Below are 18,179 nucleotides of genomic sequence, written 5' to 3'. Positions count from 1 at the left end.
TACTTTTCCTCCGACGAGTCCTATGGGATTCCTTCTGAGCCCTCCTCTCCACCTGAGAGAAAGACTGTCTCCACCTGAGAGCCTCTCTTTCACATATTTTCTACTAGAAATGGCTGATGCCATTCCCCGTAGAAATGGAGGATGCTCGAGGTACTGGACTAAACCTCCCCTCCTAAGGGAGGCAGTGACGACTCATCTCCATGAGGCACTCAAGGCAGTCCTTGTACGGAACTGGGCATCCCCTCGGTTCCTGTGGTCCCCAAGAAAATTGATACCCAGTATAGGATCCACGATGAACCTGGGTTTGTGAGGTCCATGGTCATCTAGTGGCCCAACTGATTCTTCTGCCAGCTTCATGCTTTTAATATGGTTAAAAAAGATTTTGCTATGTGTTTTTGCCGCCAACACAATCTTTTTTTCAAAGTCCCTCTTTGCTTTCCTTCTCAGCACTTTGCATTTGAATTGACATTCCTTATGCTGTTTCTTATTATTTTCAGTCGATTCCTTCTTCCATTTTTTGAAGGATTTTCTTTTAGCTCTAATAGCTTCCTTCACCCTTCACCTCACTTTTTAACCATGCTGGCTGTCATTTGGTTTCCTCCCTCCTTTTTTAATATACGGAATATATTTGGCCTGGGCTTCCAGGATGGTATTTTTAAACAGCATCCACGCCTGATGTAAATTTTTGACCTTCACAGCTGCTCCTCTAAGATTATTTTTCATCGTTCTAATTTTATCATAGTCTCCTTTTTGAAACGTATTGGATTTCCTGTGTATACTTACTCCAGTGCTAATATCAAATCTGATCATATTATGATCACTGTTATCAAGTGGTCCCATCATCATTACTTCCAGCACCAGATCATGTGCTCCACTATGTACTAGGTCTAGAATTTTTCCTTCTCTTGTCTGCTGTACTAGCTGCTCCATAAAGCAGTCCTTGATTTCGTCAAGAAATTTTACCTGCATAGTATGCCCTGATGTTACATTTACCCAGTCAATAACGGGGTAATTAAAATCACCCATTATTATCGTGTTGCCCAGTTTGTTAGCCTCCCTAATTTCCGTCTGTTCATCCTGGCCAGGCGAACGGTAGAACACTCCTATCACTATCCTTTTCCTCTTTACAGATGGAATTTCAATCCATAGGGATTCCAAGATGTGTTTTGTTTCCTGTAGAATTTTCAATCTATTTGATTTAAGGCCCTCCTTAACATACAATTCTACCCCTCCACCAATTCGATCCACCCTATCACTACGATATAATTTGTATCCCGGTATGACAGTGTCCCAATGGTTATCCTCCTTCCACTAGGTCTCAGAGTTGCCTATTATATCTAATTTTTCATTTAGTGCAATATATTCTAACTCTCCCATCTTATTTCTTAGGCTTAGACATTTCAAACTATGTTTGTTGTTCCTATTTACATCATGCTCAGTATTTGACAGTATTAATTTGCAATCTTTTGTCTGATTTTTATTTAAGGACACCTGATCTACTATGGTCTCTTTTGCAACCTCACTGTCGGGATACCCTATCTTTCCTGTTTTGGTGATATCTTTGAAAGATACCTTATTCCAAACCATGCGCTTTTAAGTGACTGTCTGCCTTCCCCCAGGTTCTAGTTTAAAAGCTGCTCTATCTACTTTTTAAATGTCGATTCCAGCAGCCTGGTCCGACCCTGGTTAAGATGGAGCCCATCCTTTTGAAATAGGCTCCCCCTTCCCCAGAATGTTGTCCTGTTCCTAACAAATCTAAAACCCTCCTCCCAGCACCATCGTCTCATCCTCTCATTGAAACTCCAGAGCTCTGCCTGTCTCTTGGGCCCTCTGCGTGGAACGGGTAGCACTTCAGAAAATGCTACCCTAGAGGTTCTGGATTTGAACTTTCTACCTAAGAGTCTAAATTTGGCTTTCAGACCTCTCTCCCACATTTTCCTATGTTACTGGTACCCACATGTACCAAGACAGCCGGCTTCTCCCCAGCACTATCTAAAATCCTATCTAGGTGACGTGTGAAGTCTGCCACCTTCACACCAGGCAGGCAAGTAACCAAGCGATCCTTACGTCCACCAGCCACCCAGCTATCTACAAGCCTAATAATCGAATCACCAACTACAACAGGCGTCCTAACACTTCCCACCTGGGCAGTAGCTCCTGGAGACACATCCTTGGTGCGAGAGAATATTGCTTTCCCTGGTATGCTGGTCCTGTCTACAGGATTACTTCCAGCCTTACCGGGGTGATGCTCTCCTATTAGAAGGCCGCCCTCCTCCAAGGCAGCACAGGGGCTTCCAGATTGAAGGTGGGACTTCTCTACAACGTCCCTGTAGGCCTCCTCTTTGTACCTCTCTGTCTTCCTCAGCTCCTCCCAAGTCTGCCACTCTAGCCTCAAGAGAACAGACTCATTCTCTGCGAGTTAGGAGCTCTTTGCATCGAGCACACACACATTGACATCTCACCAGATGAGAGATAATCATACATGTGACACTCAATGCAAAAGACTGGATAGCACCCCTCTCACTGCTGGACTACTGTCTGCATGTTAGTATTATATTTAATTAAAACTTCTTAAGGTACCAGGGATATCAGATGGTGTGATTTGTAATTTATTTAGGGTTTGCTTCATAGAAACTAATTAAATGTAATTCAAACTCTAATGAAAATTGAAAATTCCCCTCTTGTTGTCTTAATTAGAATAATTGACTATAAATGAAAAGTTGAGCTAGGGGTGGGAGGAAATGTGGACTGAACTGGGCACTTCTGTTAATGCTGTGGCAGAAACTTCAAAGTTTTAAAACTATGGGGAAAAGGATATGGAGACTAGCTAATAAAGTTTGCTTGCCTTTTTTATTTTAAAATTCTAACTGTGTGTATCAGTATCCTACAATTCCTCTTTTAAACCCTAATCTTTAAGGTTACTGCTCAGCAGATGTTGAGATTGTTGGGCCACATGGCTTCCATAGTGTACATTACACCCATGGCACGCTTGCACATGAGATCTGGCTTCTCAGTGGTATCAAGCCGCGGGGAGTCTAGAGGATGTCATCCAAGTGTCCCCGGAGCTTGTACTCTCCCTTCAGTCGTGGACAATTCGGTCCAATTTGACTCTGGGTCTTCCATTCCAGATTCCTCAGTCGCAAAAGGTGCTGACAACCAATGCATCGTACTGGGATGGGGAGCTCATGTAGATGGGCTTCACACTCAAGGAGTTTGGTCCCGCCAGGAAACAAATCTTTAGATCAATCTCCTGGAGCTTTTTCCTACTGGCCAATCCTCTCCCTGTGCACCCCAGTGGCCTAGCCAGGCAACCAATTTTGGGTGGGCCTGAGCACAAAGTAGGTGGGCACGAAATTTTCTCTTTCCCCCTCTCCCCCAGCACTTCCCAACTCAAAATATAAATACTTTAGCTGATGAGGATCCCCAATCTCCGTCAGCTGGGGACCTCCACCAGAGATGGCCAGAACTCCTCCCCGCCAAGCCCAGCAGGCAGTAGCAACTCCTCGAGCCACTGATGCCAGCACCCCATACATGCTTAGTTGTCAGTGGCTCCAGGATGCTGCCCCCATCTGCAAAGCTCGGCAGAAAGCAGCTCCGGCCAGCCCCAGAAGAGATCTCCAGCTGGCAAGACTTGGGGATCCCCACTAGCCACAGCAAGGTTCAGCTGGTGACCAGGGTAGAAAATAAAGAAGCCCCTCCCCCAATTCCCTCTCCTCTCCAATCTCTTCACCTGCCATTACAGTCACACTGACAGACCCTCACAAATTACAGAACAAGGGATCACAAATTAGAAATAAAAATATGTAGACAAAATTGAACTGGGAACCCTCAGCATGCACTGCAACACTGGAGAAAAAAAAAGACAAAAGCGCATTTCCTTTTCTACTTAACACAATAAAAAGACATCCACTTTGCACATTTCCCAAAGCTAACATATTCCATTTAAAACATTCAAAATAAAATGATTTTTCTACCTTTATTGTCTGGACATTTTATTTTTCCATCATGTTGGTTCCAATTTCTCTTTCCCGCTTTCCTGTCTTCTGCTAATTCTTAAAGCGGCTGTCCATTTGTCTTTTTTCTCCTTCCATTTCATTTTCTCACTACACCTGCCTCTGAAATATTGATCTTTCCATTTTAGCTCTTTTCTTTCTTTCTTTTCTGCCTCTGTACACTCAAATTTCATCCTCTTTCTAAATCTTTTCCTTCTTTTTACTTTTCAGATATCTATCACATTTCCATTTCCTTTCACCCACTAGCTCTCCCATTCCCCATCTCTCTCCTTGCCAGCCTGTCATTCCTTTCCATCTTCAATCTACGCACCATTACCATATTTCTACCCTTGTAATCACTGTTCTTTCATTTATTTCCTTGCCATCTCCGCTCCTTGGGCCTCTTCCCCATGCTTTCCACCATTCCCAGTGTCTCCCTCCCTCCACCCTTCCAGCCCAGCATCTGTTCCCTCTTTCTCTCATCCTCACCCTCTAGCCTGATATCTCTCTATCCCATTTACCTTCCACCACCAGCATCTTCCTATCCCATCTTTCCCCCTCCCCCCATTGTTCAGCATTTTCCCTTTCTCTTCCCTACCATCCATTGTCCATCTTCTCTCCCTGGATCCATCTTCCCTCTTTCTCCCCTCCCCCGCTTGTGCATCTCTCCTCTCCTCTCCTCCACCTTCATGTCCAACTTTTCTCCCTCTCCCTGCCCTGAGCCCCTGGTCTAACATCTCTTCCCCCCCCCCCCCCCCCATGCACACACACAATCAGCATCTGTCCATCCTTCCTTCCCCTCACCTTAATGCCATGTTAAACTTTTCCCCTGTCATCTCTCCTTCCTTTCCTTCCACTTCCATGTCCAACACTTTTTTTTCTCTCTGGTCCTTTACCACTCCTATGCAGCCTTTCCCTCCCTCTTCCCACCCCACCCCACCCATATCCAACAATTCTCCCTCTCTTTCGCCTTGCAGCATCTCTCCATTCCTCCACCCCACATAGCACTACCCTCTCACTCCCTCATCCCACAGTGCTCCTGTCTCTCCCTGACCCCTCAAGCCACCTGCCAGCATGCTGCACCTTTTTTCCCTCTCCCCCCAGCCACCCGCTGACATGCTGCAGCTGCACCTTTTCGCCATCATCGTCGTTCTCTCCCACCTCCAAGCACCTGCCGGCACGCCGCAGGCCCTCCCTCCCCTTCCATCCCCGCCGGATGTCTGCAGCGGAGTCGCACGCTGCCGCTATACAACTGCTTCCTTCCGGCCGGCCTCACCTTTTCCGATACTCTTTCTGAAGAGGCGGGGCCAGCGCAGAGGAAGCACTCATAGCAGCGTGCGGATGGCCCCGGCCCCGCCTCTTCAGAAAGAGTATCAGAAAAGGTGAGGCTGGAAGGAAGCAGTTGTGTAGCGGTGGCAGCGTGCGGCTCCTTTGCAGACGTCCGACGGGGATGGAAGGGGAAGGGAGCAGGCCGGGAGGGAACAAAACTTGCGGCGCGCCGGCGGGTGGCTGGGAGGAGGGAGCTGAATTCGCGCTTTTTCGTTGGCTGAGTTGCACCGTTGCTGGGTGGGCCCGAGCCCAAAGTGGGTGGGCCCAGGCCCACCCGTGGCTATGCCCCTGGTGCACCCAAGCATCCTTCTAGCTTTCGCCATCACCTTTTCTACCTGTTTGGCCACCTTAAGATCATCACATGCGATCAGAAAAGTCCTGCTCCTATTTCGTGCACAAAAGTTCTTCACTCCCCTAAATCTATTAAGCCCTAACTTTGCAGTGAGCCATTTGGGCCAAATTTTATGTCCATTTTACAAATCACTCCATCCAACAACACTCCCTGATCAGGGGCAACAAACCAAAATGTCCTCCAGATTCCAGATAATGTAGCTCCTGAGTTGGCCACAATGTGTCACCATTCTGTTATATTTGTTAGTATTGTCAGAAATATGCCCATCCCAAGAAGCTATGAACATTCCTATGCAGTAGCCCAGGTTCCAGCTGACCTGTGGAGTTTTGGTACTGATCTGAGAACTGAACCAAGTTTTTCCACAGGGCAGCATACAATACTTCCCCTGAGCTATTGGGCCAGTTCCATCAGACAGGTTAACTAACTGGAGCCTGCACTTATACAATCACAAGATTAGTACCTTAGCCTCTGATGAAATGGATCTGGGAACATAATCAAAACATTTTCTCTCTGAATCATGATAGGGATTTTAGGATCATTATTCTGGATTGCTATTTATTTTCCCCATCTCTGATGATGACATATTTTCATGTGTGTGCTTTTACTCATTCTAGAAATGCTGATATCCAGTTGTGATATATGTAGATTTTGAAGGTTTCTTTCTACTTCGAGTTGATGAGTAGAAAAAGTTTCATTTTTTGCATATTAACCACATTGAGTGATCTGGTACCAGATTTATGAGGCATAAATGGAATGAATGAATGAATAAATAACTTGAGCTTCTGAAATTTTCATGCTGTTTCTAAGACTGGAGGACACTAGTCAAATTCTAACATTTTTATTTATTATTATTTTTTTTTAGCTAAGATGTGTAACACTGTTATTATGGCTTAACTATTTTCATTTCAAGCTGAACATTTGTTTCAAGATGCTGCAGACAATGTATAGGATTGTCTTACCACATTCATTTTCAATTCAAGAAGGCAGTTATCTGAGATTTTGTGAATCTTGGCCAGATTCTGTTTTAGTGAAAGTCTTGATATACTGCAGTAGAACCATTTGTCTCTATGAATGACTACCGTTTATTTTCCAAACAGATTATGCCCGTTGCCATGGCACTGCTGAGAGATGTTCACAATCTTTGCCCTAAAGAAGTCTTAGCATTTATTTTAGACCTTATCAAGTACAATGACAACAGGAAGAACAAGGTAAGGTAAAACTGATATATTTTGACACAAGTATCAACTTTCTTTAATTAGTGCCCTTATTTTCTAACTTCTCTTATACTCAACATATCTGTATCTTCTGTTTTTGCTTATACCCTATGCTGTCTATTAAAATGTTTTATTACGTATTGTGTTGACAATGTAAGTAGTATACTATCAGGCTCATTTTCAAAGCACTTAGCCTCCCAAAGTTCCATAGAAACCTATGGAAATTAGCCTCCCAAAGTGCTTTGAAAATATGCCTCATCGCCTTCTCCCGAGGACAAGCAGGCCATAATTCTCACAAGTGGGTAACGCGGTCCCACATTGCCCGGTCCGGAGCTTATGACAAGCTAGCAAGAGCTTTGTGGAGTGCGAGACATACTCTACTGTGTATGTGCGAGTACCTTTCCGGCCACTGCGAGAGCGCAGTTACCACAATTCTTTTTTTTTTTTTTTACTGTGGTGAGTGGTTGCATTTCGCTTCTGCTCTTCACAGCTCGGTCCTAAACAGCTTTTTGAGGCCTTTTGGCCTCAGGAGCTTAGTCGAGATTGGGAGGCGGGGCTGGTGGTTGGGAGGCGGGGATAGTGCTGGGCAGATTTGTATGGTCTGTGCCAGAGCCGATGGTTGGGAGGCGAGGATAGTGCTGGGCAGACTTATACAATCTGTGCCAGAGCCGGTGGTTGGGAGGCGGGGACAGTGCTGGGCAGACTTATACGGTCTGTGCCCTGAAAAGCACAGGTACAAATCAAAGTAGGGTATACACAAAAAGTAGCAAATATGAGTTATCTTGTTGGGCAGACTGGATGGACCATGCAGGTCTTTTTCTGCCATCATCTACTATGTTACTATGTTTTTGTGCTGTATTTTGCTGTTTCCATGTTTGGGTTCCCCTTTTCGCCTTACCTGTAGTGCTTTAGTTTACTTTTTTTCCCACTTCTAGGTTTCCTTTATTTTCTTTGTCATTAGGCCGCTTTCAGACCTTGACTTCGGCTGGGTTCTCCCGTTCTTTTTTTTTCTCTGGTGCTTTGCTCCTTTTTCAGCACCATCAAGTTGTTTGATTTGACCACGGAATTTTTTCTGTCCATGTCCACGAGAGTTCACAGTGGCTTTAAGCACTGTACTCGGTGCAATAGGACCATCTCTGGAATGGGCACCCATTCTTGGAGTCTTCATTGTCTAGGGCCTCACCATAGCCCTTCCAATTGTGTCCTGTGTCTTTGCATGAAGAAAAGGACCCAGTTGTCCAGAGAGGCTCAGCATGAGAAGATTTTTGGAGCCAGGTCCGAATTCTCAACGTCGACATCGGCTACACTGGCATCGACATTGGGTATTGCATCAGCATTGGGGGCATTGGTATGTAGTTTTCTAGATCTGTTGACACTGGGAGCAGTGTGCATCGAGTGGGTCTCCACCTACCTTGGCACCGAGGCACCCGGGACCAACTTTCGACGTGGTCCTCGTCGGCACCAAGGAGCCTCGATGACCAGCTTTACGCAAAGGCAAGAAGCATCGGCACTGATACTCTTCGACACACAGTGCAAGGAGCTCTGGGGTGTCGAGGGATTCGGCACCCGAGAAGCATTGGCACCAGGAGGACCGCTTCCCCTCCATACATGAGGTGCCGATCTCTACATCTAGGACCAGCCTCCCATCTTGATCACAGTGGCACCCCAGCCTTTATCGGTGTTAGTCCTCAATGAGCGCATCCAGGCCTTTCTCATTGAGCTCCTGGCTGGTATCCTGTTTCAGACTGCATTGATATTGAGAGTGCTTGCGCCTGCCTTGCTTCTTGTGGTGGCCTCGCTTGGCCCTCAGCCTGCGGTGCATGCGGCCCCAGTTTCAGCTGCCACCCAAACCAGTACTTCCTCAATGTCGGTGGAGAAAGCTTCACTGGAGTCGAGGAGGGAGCCGACTTCTTGATGCCCTGTCAAGAACATGGCTTCTGTAAGTCAAGGCAGGCTCAGTCTCAGCTCTTCCATCCAGAGTATTTGTCTGACACCGAGAATCCACGGTACTTCTTTGGTATTCCCTCTGACCCCTCCCCTCCACAGGAAAGGAGAAAGTCTCCTCTAGAGAGCTTTACCTTTCCCTCTTTTGTCAAGAAAATGGCGGCTGCCATTCCATTTCCTTTGGAGACGGAAAAGCCCAGGGCCAAGATGCTGGAGGTCCTGGACTATATTTCTTCTTAGAGAAGCTGTGAAGGCCCTGCTGCTTGAGATCTTGTAGGAGGTTCTTATGTAGAATTGTGAGTCTCCTCTGTCTGTCCCGGTACTTCCCAAAAAGATTGACACAATGCTCCGGATTCAGATTACCCCAGGGTTTGAAAAGCCTCAGCTGCCTCATCATTCCCTGGTGGTTGAATCCACTCTTAAAAGGGCCAAGAGTTCTAGAGACTATTCTTCGGTGCCCCTGGGCAGAGAAGCTGGAACTTTGGACTCTTTTGGTCAGAAGATATTTCAGGCCTCTCAGCTCGTGTCCTACAGTGGTGGAAATAAGTATTTGATCCCTTGCTGATTTTGTAAGTTTGCCCACTGACAAAGACATGAGCAGCCCATAATTGAAGGGTAGGTTATTGGTAACAGTGAGAGATAGCACATCACAAATTAAATCCGGAAAATCACATTGTGGAAAGTATATGAATTTATTTGCATTCTGCAGAGGGAAATAAGTATTTGATCCCCCACCAACCAGTAAGAGATCTGGCCCCTACAGACCAGGTAGATGCTCCAAATCAACTCGTTACCTGCATGACAGACAGCTGTCGGCAATGGTCACCTGTATGAAAGACACCTGTCCACAGACTCAGTGAATCAGTCAGACTGTAACCTCTACAAAATGGCCAAGAGCAAGGAGCTGTCTAAGGATGTCAGGGACAAGATCATACACCTGCACAAGGCTGGAATGGGCTACAAAACCATCAGTAAGACGCTGGGCGAGAAGGAGACAACTGTTGGTGCCATAGTAAGAAAATGGAAGAAGTACAAAATGACTGTCAATCAACAAAGATCTGGGGCTCCACGCAAAATCTCACCTCGTGGGGTATCCTTGATCATGAGGAAGGTTAGAAATCAGCCTACAACTACAAGGGGGGAACTTGTCAATGATCTCAAGGCAGCTGGGACCACTGTCACCACGAAAACCATTGGTAACACATTACGACATAACGGATTGCAATCCTGCAGTGCCCGCAAGGTCCCCCTGCTCCGGAAGGCACATGTGACGGCCCGTCTGAAGTTTGCCAGTGAACACCTGGATGATGCCGAGAGTGATTGGGAGAAGGTGCTGTGGTCAGATGAGACAAAAATTGAGCTCTTTGGCATGAACTCAACTCGCCGTGTTTGGAGGAAGAGAAATGCTGCCTATGACCCAAAGAACACCGTCCCCACTGTCAAGCATGGAGGTGGAAATGTTATGTTTTGGGGGTGTTTCTCTGCTAAGGGCACAGGACTACTTCACCGCATCAATGGGAGAATGGATGGGGCCATGTACCGTACAATTCTGAGTGACAACCTCCTTCCCTCCGCCAGGGCCTTAAAAATGGGTCGTGGCTGGGTCTTCCAGCACGACAATGACCCAAAACATACAGCCAAGGCAACAAAGGAGTGGCTCAGGAAGAAGCACATTAGGGTCATGGAGTGGCCTAGCCAGTCACCAGACCTTAATCCCATTGAAAACTTATGGAGGGAGCTGAAGCTGCGAGTTGCCAAGCGACAGCCCAGAACTCTTAATGATTTAGAGATGATCTGCAAAGAGGAGTGGACCAAAATTCCTCCTGACATGTGTGCAAACCTCATCATCAACTACAGAAGACGTCTGACCGCTGTGCTTGCCAACAAGGGTTTTGCCACCAAGTATTAGGTCTTGTTTGCCAGAGGGATTAAATACTTATTTCCCTCTGCAGAATGCAAATAAATTCATATACTTTCCACAATGTGATTTTCCGGATTTAATTTGTGATGTGCTATCTCTCACTGTTACCAATAACCTACCCTTCAATTATGGGCTGCTCATGTCTTTGTCAGTGGGCAAACTTACAAAATCAGCAAGGGATCAAATACTTATTTCCACCACTGTATATTCAATCATACCAGCTCTTCACGAGCATGTACTTGTGGGACTCAGTTCGCAAGCTGCAAGATTTTGCAGGCACTGTCCTTCCAGAGTAGGCTGAACAGCTTTGCCAGTTGGCCAAGAGAACAAGGCGTGTTGTAAATTTTTGGCCACTTTTGATGTGGCTTCCATGATCTCTGGCCAAAGTATGCTGATACTCAGACTCTTATGGCTGCATGTCTCTGACTTGTAACCGGTAGTTCAGCAGAGATTGGCGGATGCCCCATGACGGGAGGGAGGGGGGTGTTACCTTTTTGGCGAAAAGGTGGAAGAGGTCGCTGACCAGATTAAAAAAAAACACACACACACCCACACTGATACCATCCATCTATGCCATATTTAGCAAGTGTGGTGAACAAAAAAAATCCCAAGCCACCCGATCAAATGCCTTCTCTTCGTCAAAACTGACTAGCAGAAGAGGCAGTCACTCCAGCTCCACATATTGTTGCAAAGTAAGAATCACTCATAGATTCTTTGTGAGTGTTTTATTTCTCACAAATCGCACCTGTGGCTCTTCAGAGTTGATAACATTGGAGCCAACCTATTTGCCAAAATCTTGGCAAACAACTTAGTCTCACAACAAAAGAGGAGTAACGTATTCAACACTACTCTTCCAAAAAGCCAAGGAAACAAGATGAAGAGAAAAATTCTTTATTTTGTAGTAAAGTAAGACTCAGCATGGCACTGTGTTTTGACAACAATGCCTGCCTCAGTAGTCTAAAAAGTTCAATAAAACTCATAAATACAGTAGTCATGGGGGTATGGTGCAAAAAACATGCGTGTAAGTATACTTAATGTGAAAACATATAAAACTTGCAACAACAAGAAGTTATGGTGAAAACATCTAGGTTGCAAAACAAGCTATAAAATACTGAGTTAGGTAAAAAGGTGTACTTATACAAAATGTAAGATACAAAGCGAACATATCATTAAAACATATATATAAAAAATGTGTATATATAAAAGAATTCACATGATGCTGACCTTTATACAATTGTAGTTTGGGTGTGAGATTGTACTGGAGTGCACAGAGGAAGTAAACCAAATCAAGTCTACAACAAACTAAAATGACAGCATTTATACCTTACAGTAAATATACCATAAAGTTGAATTCCTATGAATATAGTCCAGTATCCTTCCAACAGTGGCCAATCCTAGCCACAAGTACCTGACAGAAACCCAATTAGTAGCAACATTCCATGCTACCAGTCCCAGAGCAAGCAGTGGCTTCCCCCATGTCTATGGCAATAACAGACTACGGACTTTTCCTCCAGGAACTTGTCCAAACCTTTTTTAAACCTAGATATGCTAACTGCTGTTACCAGAACCTCTGGCAGCAAATTCCAGAGCTTAACTATTCTTTGAGTGAAAAACTATTTCCTCCTATTTGTTTTAAAAGTGTTTCCACATAATTTCATTGAGTGTCCCCTGGTTTATGTACTTTTTGAAAGAGTGAAAAACTGATTCACTTTCACCTGTTCTACACCACTCAGGATTTTGTAGACCTCAATCATATTCCCCCCTCAGCCATCTCTTTTCCATGCTGAAAAGCCCTAACCTCTTTAGCTTTTTCCTTGTATGGGATGAGTTCCATCCCCTTTATCATTTTGGTTGCTCTTCTTTGAACCTTTTCTAATTCTGCTATATCTTTTTTGAGATACGGCGACCAGAATTGAACACAATACTCAAGGTGAGGTCTGCACCATGGAGTGATACAGAGGCATTATAACATTCTTAGTCTTATTTTGCATCTGTTTCCTAATAATTCTTAGCATCCTGTTTGTTTGTTTCGGCCATCACCGCCACACACTGGGCAGAACATTTCAGCGTATCTTTTTCTTGAGTGCTGACTCCTAATGTGGACCCTAGCATCAGGTAACTATGCTTTGGATTATTGTTCCCAATGTGCATCACTTTCCATTTTTTTCAAACATTCTGCAAGAGTACCACATGACTACCAGAGCTTAGAATGTTTTTCACCTGGGAAATAGTAAATTTTCTGAATCCAAACTGAGATACATGAAGAATGAAAAAATTGTCCAAATAGCTAGGTAATTGTTGAGCAACAATTGACTATTAGCTTTGTAGACTTATAACTGCTTGGTAATGTCCGATCTAAATCAGGAGATTTTGATTTAGGTGGTAGAAAATTTTCTCCCAAGTCTGCTTGGGGAAACTTGCTTAACAGAATACTATTAACCCCCCTCCCCCCCCCCCCAAAAGCCCAACCCATTGTAAAATTTTGGCTAGTGGGGTGTGACATAAATAGGTAAGGCAACAATCCAGAGAGGAAGATGATCCGCAATGAATTTTCATGAGTTAGATTTTCTCATTCATATTCATCGATATCCTGAAAACCCAGTGGGACTAGGTTGGGAATGGCTGATCCAGACAATTTAGACAATAAAGGTTTAATTTCAACAAAAGAGAGAGGAACAAACATGGCCCAGGATCATTCAGCAAGAAATCTATCACAGCAATCATGGATGATTCAGGGGGATTCAATAGATAGGGTAGGTTGTTGAATTAAGGACTGCCTTATCAAAATGATCTTCTCTGAAAATAAGATGCTAATTCATTTGCATCAGGTTGTTTAACTTGTTTCAAAGAGTCAGCTGAATTTGTTAAATCCTGAAAAAGTTTAAATAACACTTGCTGATCTACTCAAGATAAGCCTATTAATGTAGAATAATATCTTTTTCTAGCAGTAATTAACTCATATTGAAAGATTTTATTGAACAAGCTGTTTCAATACAAATTTAATCTGAATGTTTTACCATCTTAAGTTTAACCAAATGACATAATTATTACCTAAGCACCTGGCTCATTCATGCAGCTTTTCTACTTTTACATACTAATAACAACAACATAAGTTTGAATATTAGAATTTATATTTAAGGAATGTGGTTTAAAAGTTAAAACACTCTGATTTGACCTGAATGCAAGCATTTTATTGTGATATAAAATTTGTACTAAGACAGTGATTTAAGGTAATTTACTTCTGTGTGAGCTTGATTTCAGCCTTTTCCACTTGTTTTCTGCCTTTTTTTAAAGCATGATGTAACATGTTTCTTTCACCTGCTAATAGCTTCTTTTTTTTTTTTTACTACTGTCTAAGATAGAAAAATCAAACATTTGAGGAGAATGAATAAGCTTACATTCAAAGCAGCTTTCTTGCAAACAAAACTGCAGATCACTTAACGCTGCCATAACTGTCTTTTCCCCTTTTCGTTGCTTGACATTTGTCATAATGCCACCTCAGTATGCTTACCAAATTTAAAGGGGCGAGATCATATTGTTTAACACAGTATGTAATTAAAACTTGTCATATGTTATAAACCTAATCTCTCATATCGTTTGCTGTTTTGGGGGCTGATGTCGAATGCTTCCCTTGTGGTTACTATGGGTTTTACACAGTTATACCAAGGGATAACAATGCGGAAAGGGTTTCAGTGGGGGTGGTTACTCGTATGGAAACCCTGACCGCACACTGCATTAAAATGAATGCCAGTGTGGTTCATTTGCTATCCCACAACATGCAAACTAAATTTTTAAAAAACCCAAACTTTGGACACTCGACTACCATGGGAAAAAACATGCCAGGGCCCCAGGCCAGCATAGAAAGGTTGGTTGAGAGGAGTGGGTGTTTACTGGTACCCCCTCTCTTTCCCCAACCTGACCAGCCTGCCCCAGATTCCTGCATCGGCCCCCTGGTGGTGTAGCAGCCCCCTCCCTTCCTGAACACATGACCTTAACCCCCCAAACCCAAACTCTCCCTCTCCCAACCTGCAGGGCAAAACATTTTCCTGGTAGTCTAGTGGCCTCCCTTCTGACTGAACTCCCTTTCCACAAATGAAAAAAAAATTAAATCCCTGATGTCTAGTGGTACTTCCACCCCCTAGCCCACTCACCGTACCTTAACAGGACAGGCAGGAGCGATGCCCACTCCCATCTCCGATGCCACCATCTTGAAAAATGGTGGTACCCTGCCCTATGTAGTGCATCCTGGGGATGCACTGGGCAGGGCCTGTCTGCCATATAAAAATTCCATTATATGCCAAATAGACCCACCCAGTTCATTCCCAGGATGCACCGCACAGGGCAGGGTACCAACATTTTTCGAGATGGTGGAACCGGAGGCATGTGCAAGTGAGCATCGTTCCTGCCTCTCCTGTTAAGGTATGGCTGGTGTGCAGGGGCTGGGGGGATGCCACTAGACACCAGGGATTACGTTTTTGTACTTGAGGGAAAGGGGTACACTAGACTATCAGGGAAATGTTTTAAGTGGGGGAGGGGTGGCGGGTCCGGGATGGAAGGGGGCCTGTATATGGTGTTGTAGGTTCAGTTCAAGGAGGGAGATACTGTTTATTTTTGTTTTTTTAAATGTCACCCTTCCTCTCAGTGTGTGAGCCAATCACTGCTCACGCACTGAGCTGCAAATTACTGCCGTGATTTCAATGAACAGCAAATTACTTCCACATTAAATTTTGCATTCTGCAGCCTTTTCCCTGTGTTAATTTTGCAATAGAGCTGCAACTCTACTGTGAGGCTTGCTACTTCTGCCCCTTTGTTTTAAGATGAGCTGCCTTATGCCAGTACTGGAGAGAGTGTGATATAACCACACAAGTTGTCTTCCCTCTCTTTGAAGGTAAGGAGCTCACTAATTATGCTCCTCAAAGCAGAGAATGTGTGATGTTTGATCTTTCTATGTATATAGTAGGTAGTGTAACAAAAAAAGAAGCTATTAGCAGATTTAAGAAGGGCAGAATACAAGCTGACAAAGGTTGAATCTTACAAATAAGTAAATTGCTTTATGTTCAAATATGTTTATTGATTATAAAAGCATAACAGACAACAGTGAACAACAAGCATTAATAAAAAATTTAGAAAGTCATAATATCCCCATCTCTAATTCCATAGCACACATAGAAATCAAACCAGTAGATAAGAGTGAAGTGCAGAGAGCCTGGGTTCTTATGACTTAGAGTTATTCTGATACCCCCCTTAAAAAAAAAAAGGAATGGATAAATAAATATTTAAATATCCTCACCAAGATTTTAGCAAAGTTCTACAAAGTATTTAACATCCCACTATGTACCGCATGCGGGACAGATTGTATATAGGTATCCATACTGAAAGAAAAGTCTTCTTACACCTGGGAGATGATCGGGCTTCCAATTTCTCCAACAGCATGAGGGAATGGAGTTTATTATGCCAAGCCCAATAAGAAGGGGGATCTGCCACCATCCATATCTCTAAGATGCCTTTTTGCTTACTACTCCAGCCTTCCAAATGAATTGGTGACCCCTCCCCTTGCCCCGCAGCACAAAAATCTCAGAATAATCTAAAAGGAATCCCAGTGGGGAAACCAGTTTAGATACATGGAGAATTTCTTCCAGATAGGGAATTACAGCCCTCCAGAAGGCTTGTATCTGTGGACAAGACCAGAAAGCATGATAAAAGAAATGTACATCTGCATTACATTTCTGACATAAAGGGGTGTCTGCCCTTGCCATTTAAAAAAGTTGTGTTCGAGTGTGATAAGTCCTATGCAGTATGCAAAATTGACATTCCCTATAGTCAATATTTATAGTAATGGTAGAGATCCTTTTAATTAAAGAAAGGAGCTTCAAGGTATCAGGTGAACTTTGTAAGTCTTTACACCATCTTGAAGTTAGAAATGACAGATCTGGCTGCAGGGAAAGTTGAAGCAGGAGCTTATGCAAGGTAGATATCAAAAGATGAACCTCCTTAGCCATAGCCGCAAACTCATAGAATTTGAGGCTATAAGATGTGGTAAAAGCAATAATGCCCATGGAAGAAACATAATGAGATAGTTGTTTATATGCGTAAATATCTTGTGTACGATGTAAAGTACTGTCTCCCAGTTGGTGTAAGGGCTTCAAACGGCCATCTATGTCCAAAACATGACACACAGATGAATTCCTAGGGTAAGCCAATGCTGGAAAACTTTGTTGTCCATACCGGACTAAATTGTGCGTTACCACAGATAGGGAGAAGGTCCAAAGTTTCATAGGAAAGTGCCCAATGTCATGTGATTTCCCGCCAAGGGTTCCGTAAGGGACACAAAAGAATGCTAGTTTTCTTATTCAGGTGCCTGAAAGAGTTAGAGAAGATCAGGGATGAAAATTAAGTTAGGGGCGTATAGTCCTGACCCTCTAGGATCCAGTAAGCCAAATGACAGAGTAAATATTCTTCATTATATTTTTAGAGATCAGATAGTCCCAAGCCCCCCCCCCCCAGCCCTCCAAGGTCCAATTAACATTCTAAATGGGAGTTTCAGTTTTGCGCCCCCCAACAAAATTTTGTGAATAACTTCTGTAGAACCTTAAGATCCCTTTTCAAAAATTTTAAAGGAAGCATCTATAGACTGTAAAGCCACTTTGGAAATTCCATCATTCGGAAAAGCTGGATCCTACCATGAAGATTCAAAGGGAAGATGTCTCCTTCCTTCCAGCATATCAGAGGTGGATTGAAGTATCTTATCCACATTGAGTCGATAGATCTGAGATATGTATTAGCTGTCAGTTGAATGCCCAAATAATGAAAAGTCCCATTAGCCCATTGCAGTGGACATTGACCTGGCCAATGAAATTGCATCTGAGAAGCCAATGCTAAGGATTTGGAAAAATTGAACTTAAAGCCTAAGTAGTCTCCATATTCCTGAAACGCCTGTATGAGGGCAGGCAGTGATTGATAGGGATTAACGATGTGGACAAATAGATATCAGCAAACGACAAAATCTTAAAACAAGTATCATTGGTAGGGACCCCTCATATTTCTGGATAGCGTTATAGCTCTCAAAGAATCTAAAGTAAGTACAAATAAAAGTGAGGAAAGGGGATGTCCCTTCCTGGTGCCTCTACGAATTGGAAATGGGTCTGAACTAATTCCATTGCCATACGTTGTGGCTTGGGAATTGGAGAATAAAATTTGTATTGCAGAAAGAAACAAGCCCTGGAATCCATATTTTATCTAATACTGCAAACAAAAGGTCCCATGATACCCGATCAAATGCTTTCTCTGCATCAAAACTGACAAGCAGAGAAGGCATTCCATGTCGCTGAACCTGCTCCAATGAAACTAAAATTCCTGTAATATTTTTGAATACAGAGCATCCCCGAAAAAACCGACTTGAGACTCCTAACCAGTGATGGGACAATTTT

The 18,179-nt window shown here is 43.7% G+C and overlaps 1 protein-coding gene across 1 annotated transcript in view; it reads left to right on the top strand.

The window, feature by feature from the left end:
- The window catches only part of TAF2 (TATA-box binding protein associated factor 2), a 377,955-nt gene that overhangs the window by 217,038 nt on the left and 142,738 nt on the right, over window positions 1–18,179 (top strand). The window contains exon 18 of the mRNA XM_030218511.1: window positions 6,771–6,881. Coding sequence (XP_030074371.1) covers window positions 6,771–6,881 — 111 coding nt within the window. The remainder of the gene's footprint in view (window positions 1–6,770; window positions 6,882–18,179) is intronic.

Source organism: Microcaecilia unicolor, chromosome 1, assembly GCF_901765095.1.
Source record: "Microcaecilia unicolor chromosome 1, aMicUni1.1, whole genome shotgun sequence".
Classification (NCBI taxonomy): domain Eukaryota; kingdom Metazoa; phylum Chordata; class Amphibia; order Gymnophiona; family Siphonopidae; genus Microcaecilia; species Microcaecilia unicolor.
The sequence above is the reverse complement of the archived record's forward strand: the minus strand, read 5'-3'. Positions and strand labels throughout refer to the sequence as shown.